General features: G+C 55.1%; 1 protein-coding gene across 2 annotated transcripts; it reads left to right on the top strand.

Annotated features, from left to right (window-relative positions):
* Nucleotides 1-911: 911 nt before the first annotated feature.
* Nucleotides 912-4,621, top strand: HOXB3 (homeobox B3). 2 transcript variants are annotated; one of them, XM_071450882.1, is made up of 2 exons: nucleotides 912-1,299; nucleotides 3,825-4,621. In XM_071450882.1, exons 1-2 carry the CDS (start codon nucleotides 912-914, stop codon nucleotides 4,619-4,621), a joined length of 1,185 nt encoding a protein of 394 aa, XP_071306983.1. The 2 variants fall into 2 exon arrangements, with proteins under 2 accessions (XP_071306983.1, XP_071306982.1); XM_071450881.1 differs by having other exon boundaries at nucleotides 912-1,317.
* The last annotated feature ends 1,389 nt before the right edge of the window (nucleotides 4,622-6,010 follow it).

Here is a 6,010-nt window from a genome sequence, read left to right as displayed (position 1 = left end):
AAAAAAGGAGCCGAGTGTGCCGGGGACAGCGTTACCTGGGGGGAAAACACGGATTTCCCTGGTTACCTGGGGGGAAAACACGGATTTTTGCTGTTCCTGGGGAAAAAAACAGGGATTTTTGCTGTTCCTGGGGATAAAACATGGATTTTTGCTGTTATCTGGGATAAAACACGGATTTTTGCTGTTCCTGGGGATAAAACACGGATTTTTGCTGTTACCTGGGATAAAACACGGATTTTTGCTGTTCCTGGGGATAAAACACGGATTTTCGCTGTTACCTGGGATAAAACACGGATTTTCGCTGTTTGCAGCTCAAAAGCAAACAAACCCTGGGGATGAACTTTGAATTTCTGTGCTGGGAGGACTCTGGGGGCTGCTCCGTGTGTGATTTCGGTAGGAAGAGCAGGACTTTGGTTGTTTCTGTGCTTTTGGCCGGCGATTCTCCGCTCTGTGCTCTCACATTTGCGCTGGTTTGGGGTTTAGCCGGGTGTGTGAATCCGTGAGTGACGCCATCCCCCCCAGGGGTGTTTTAGGGGATTTGTGTGCGGGGATAAACCCAGAATAAATCGACGCACGGCGACCGTCCCGTGCGGAGCCACAGAGCGGAACGAGCGGTGAAAAGAAAACCTCCGCCGCCCCAAAAACCCCCTCAAAAATCAAATTTTTCCCCGAGCCCGGGCAGGGTGAAATGTGAAATCTGCTGGCAGCATCTGTTCCCCCCCCGTTCGGCGGGACCCTATTCATGTCAGGAGCCTTTCAGGCCCCAAGATGGATTCCTGGCACTATTATTGTGTTTTCTCTCCTAACCTTTCAGGTCAGCTCCCACCAGCCAGCTGGAGAGGGGCCGTCACGTGGCCTCGGGGTGCCAATGTTCTGCCATAGGGGTGTCAAGACCCTGGTAGCCAAAAAAGATGCAGAAGGCCTCGTACTACGACAGCTCCGCGCTCTTCGGGGGTTACTCCTACGGCAATGGGTTCGGCTACGAGGGCGCCCAGCCGCCTTTCCAGGCCTCTTCCCACCTGGACAGCGACTTCCAGAGGTCCTCCTGCTCCCTGCAGTCCCACGGCAAAAATAAGGAGCTCAACGGGAGCTGCATGCGGCCCGCGGAGCCGCCGGCGTCGCCCAACGCCAACAACGCCAACAGCGCCAACAACGCCAACGGCGCCGCAGGCCAGGCCGGGAAAAACACCCCCGGGAAACCCGGGCTGGGGGCCAGCGGCAGCATCTCCAAGCAGATCTTCCCCTGGATGAAGGAGTCGAGGCAGAACTCCAAGCAGAAGAGCGGCTCGCCCGGCGCAGGTAGACGGGGAGGCCTCGGTGACGCGCGCCGGCCTCGCCCGCTGGGGGATGACGAGGCTGGAAGGCAGAAAAAATTGGGAGAGGAGGTCTGAGAGCGGCAGAGGGCTGGAGGAATTGGTTCGGGGGAGGCCAAAATTCTGCTTTGCCTGCCCAGAACTCCAAAATAAGAATCGCAAAGGGTTGGAGGAATCGGTTCGGGGAAGGACCAAATTCCCGTTTTCCAGCCCAGAGCTCCAAAGAGAGGCCAAAGGGTTGCAGAAATCATTTAGGAAAGGCATAAATTCCTCTTTTACCCCCAGCAGTCCAAAGAGAGGTCTAAGAATCCCAAAGGGCTGGAGAAATCAGTTCAGGGAAGACCCAGATTCCCGTTTTCCAGCCCACAATTCCAAAGAGAGGTCTAAGAATGGCAAAGGATTGGAGAAATCAGTTTAGGCGAGACCCAAATTCCCGTTTTCCTGCCCAGAATCCCAAACGGAGGAAGGAAGAGCTCACGGGTGTGAACATTTTCCTTCTCCTCTGCAGGGATGGGGAGAGGACCCTGTGAGACCCCAGGGGGGTCCTGGCACTGCCCACCCACCCCTGGTTCATTAATTAATTAATTAATTTATTTATTTATTTATTTATTTATGGGTTTATTTCAAACACAACCACAGGCCATGGACCCAGCCCCGGTCCGGCTGGTGGACGCAGATTTGGGGCAAATGTTCCCCCAACTGCTCAAATCACCACTAAAATTCTGTTTGGTGCCTTCCCGGCGCTCGGAGGGAGCAGGCGTGGAGCCGTGTCCAACTTCTCCATGTGCCCCACCAAAAATTCAGATAAATTCGGATAAAAACAAAAATTCAGCTTGGATTTGCCACAATTCAGCTCAGGTTTGCCACAATCCAGATAAATTCAGACAAAACCCAAAAATCCACTGATAAATTCAGATAAAACCCAAAACTTTGGCTAGGATTTAACACAGTTCACATAAATTCAGATAAAAACTAAATATTCACAGATGAAGTCAGAAAAAAACCAAAAATTCAGCTCAGACTTACCAGAACTCAGGTGAATGCAGATAAAAACCAAAAATTCAGTTGGAATTCACCGCGATTTCGACAAATCTGTCCGCCCAAACCCCGCGGTGCACGCTTCATCCCCCATTAATACAATTTATGGAGTTTTCCTCTCCAAGAGGCAGGTGCAGAGCCAAACCTTGGTGTCACACCTGTGTGCAGAGCCAAACCTTGGTGTCACACCTGTGCACAAACCAAACCCTGGTGTCACACCTGTGTGTACAAACCAAACCTTGGTGTCACACCTGTGTGCACAAACCAAACCCTGGTGTCACACCTGTGTGTGCAAACCAAACCCTGGTGTCACACCTGTGTGCACAAACCAAACCCTGGTGTCACACCTGTGTGCACAAACCAAACCCTGGTGTCACACCTGTGTGCAGAGCCAAACCCTGGTGTCACACCTGTGTGCAAACCAAACCCTGGTGTCACACCTGTGTGCACACCAAACCCTGGTGTCACACCTGTGCACAAACCAAACCTTGGTGTCACACCTGTGTGTGCAAACCAAACCCTGGTGTCACACCTGTGTGCACACCAAACCCTGGTGTCACACCTGTGTGCACACCAAACCCTGGTGTCACACCTGTGTGCACACCAAACCCTGGTGTCACACCTGTGTGTACAAACCAAACCTCGGTGTCACACCTGTGTGCAGAGCCAAACCCTGGTGTCACACCTGTGTGCAAACCAAACCCTGGTGTCACACCTGTGTGCACACCAAACCCTGGTGTCACACCTGTGTGTACAAACCAAACCCTGGTGTCACACCTGTGTGTACAAACCAAACCCTGGTGTCACACCTGTGTGCACACCAAACCCTGGTGTCACACCTGTGTGCAAACCAAACCCTGGTGTCACACCTGTGCGCACACCAAACCCTGGTGTCACACCTGTGCACAAACCAAACCCTGGTGTCACACCTGTGTGCAAACCAACCCCTGGTGTCACACCTGTGCAAACCAAACCCTGGTGTCACACCTGTGTGCACACCAAACCCTGGTGTCACACCTGTGCACACCAAATCCTGGTGTCACACCTGTGTGCAAACCAAACCCTGGTGTCACACCTGTGTGCACACCAAACCCTGGTGTCACACCTGTGTGCACACCAAACCCTGGTGTCACACCTGTGTGCAAACCAAACCCTGGTGTCACACCTGTGTGCACACCGCCCCCGCGGCCGCCCTGCCCTGCCCTGCCCTGCCCTGCCCAACGTCATTTCCCAGAAAATTATCCGCAGGAAATAATCTCCTCCTCAATAACGGGCCCTGGGATCCTCTCCGACATGACATGATCGAATTTTCATAAAGCAGGGGCAGCTTTGGAGAACAGAACTCTTAATAAATGACACGATTATGGAGCGCAGGCCGCGGCGCGGGGGCGAGGGGAGGGTTTATTAAGAGGCGACGCATTCAATTTCTGCCCCTAAGTAATTCTCCTTTATTTCATTCCGGGGGCGCGACAGAATCCTGCGGCGGCGGCGGCGGTGGCGGCGGCGGCGGTGGTGAGAAAAGCCCCCCGGGCTCCTCGGCCTCCAAGAGGGCGCGCACGGCCTACACCAGCGCCCAGCTGGTGGAGCTGGAGAAGGAATTCCACTTCAACCGCTACCTGTGCCGGCCGCGGCGCGTGGAGATGGCCAACCTGCTGAACCTCAGCGAGCGCCAGATCAAGATCTGGTTCCAGAACAGGAGGATGAAGTACAAGAAGGATCAGAAATCCAAGGGCATGGGTGGCTCCTCCTCGGGAGGGCCCTCGCCCGCGGGCAGCCCCCCGCAGCCCATGCAGGCCTCGGCCGGGTTCCTCAACGCCCTGCACCCCATGAGCGGCGCCTACGAGGCGCCGTCGCCGCCTTCCTTCGGCAAACCCCACCAAAACGCCTACGCCGTGCCCAACCCCGGCTACCAGGCGGCCCTCAAGGGTTGCCCGAGCCAGCAGAAATTCGCCGGGGCCGCGGCGGCGGCGGCGGCCGAGTACGAGCCGCACGTGCTGCAGGCCAACGGCGCGGCCTACGGCGCCATGCAGGGCAGCCCCGCCTACGTCGGAGGGAACTTTGTGGATGCTCTGCCCGCCTCGGGCCCGGCCCTCTACGGCCTCAACCACCTGGGCCAGCAGCACCAGGCCGGCGCCATGGACTACGGAGGGGTCCCGCCGGGCCAGCCCCACGGACCGTGCGAGAGCCACGCCACCTACGCGGAGCTCTCGTCGCACCACGCGACTTCTCAGGGCAGAATCCAAGAGGCGCCCAAGCTCACCCACCTGTGAGAGGGGAAGCTGGTGGTGGTTTTTTTTCTGGGGGGAAAAAAGGGCGGTTTGGGTTTCAGGGATGGTTGTGTTGGGTTTCTCTCTGGCCTCGCTGGTTCTGGCGGGGTTTTGGGGTTTGTTATGAGCACAAAATCCGAGCGGGTTTGGTGGCTTTGGAAGGGAGGAACCTTCCTGGGTTTTGGCACAAATGCTTCTAGAACGGGTTCGGGGTGGTTTTGTGGGGATCCTGCAGGGTTTGGGCGGCCAAATCCGTCATTGCCGAGCCATGTCCGGATCGTCACCGACAACTCCCGAATGCCGGGAAGGAGAAGAGTCCTCCAGCCAAGTTTGGGGGTCTCTGCATCCAAAGAACCCCAATGAGATCCACCAGGAAGCTCTCCCCACTTTGAGTCCTTCTCCAGATCCGCCGGCGCTTTCCTTGCCAGCCCTCAGAGGAAGGGTTGTCCTTTCCCACCGGAAATGGGAGAAATCCGATTTCCCACCGGAAATGGGAGAAATCCGATTTCCCACCGGGAAAAGGAGAAATCCGATTTCCCACCGGAAATGGGAGAAATCCAGTTTCTGACTGGAAATGGGAGAAATCAAATTTCCCACCGGAAATGGGAGAAATCCGATTTCCCACCGGGAAAAGGAGAAATCCGATTTCCCACCGGAAATGGGAGAAATCCAGTTTCTGACTGGAAATGGGAGAAATCAAATTTCCCACCGGAAATGGGACAAATCCGATTTCCCACCGGAAATGGGAGAAATCCGATTTCCCACCGGAAATGGGAGAAATCCAGTTTCTGACTGGAAAAGGGACGAATCCAATTTCCCGCTGGAAAAAGGAGAAATTCCCTTTCCCACGGGGCAATTTTCCCCCCGAATCCCCCAAACCTGCAAATCCCCAACCTGCCAAGACCCCAGAGCCACGCTCGTCCCTCCAGGCCCTGCTCCCCCTCTCCGAAACAACACCACAAAAAAAACCCCTTTAAAAACTCGGGATAAGAGAGGTCTAACCCCAAAAAGGGTCGAGGAAATCGTTGGGAGCGCCTCAATCCCCCTTTTTTCCCCCCACCCCAAAACTACAAAGAGAGGAAGAAAGAGCGGCCAGGTCTGAAAATTCCCCTTCCTTCGCCTCTGCTGAGGTGAAATCTCAGTTTCTCCTTTTGGGGAGGGTTTTTTTTGGGGGGGTGTTTTTTTAGGGCTGACGAGCAGAAGAAAACAAAGAGCAGTTGGGGAAATCCTGCTGTCCTTTCCTCCTCTCCCTTGAGCCGACGTGAAACAGGGTATTTTTGAGCAGAGGGAATGTCCTCCCACGGAAGCAGAGGCCAGGGGATCCCCGGGATCCGCTGGCGCTTTCCTGCCGGGACATCTTTGTTGCACTTAGAGTTTACATATAATGGGTAT

Source organism: Agelaius tricolor, unplaced genomic scaffold (assembly GCF_023055355.1).
Source record: "Agelaius tricolor isolate 1412-34295 unplaced genomic scaffold, bAgeTri1.0.p SCAF_31, whole genome shotgun sequence".
NCBI classification, from domain to species: domain Eukaryota; kingdom Metazoa; phylum Chordata; class Aves; order Passeriformes; family Icteridae; genus Agelaius; species Agelaius tricolor.
This window is presented reverse-complemented; position numbering and strand designations above follow the sequence as displayed.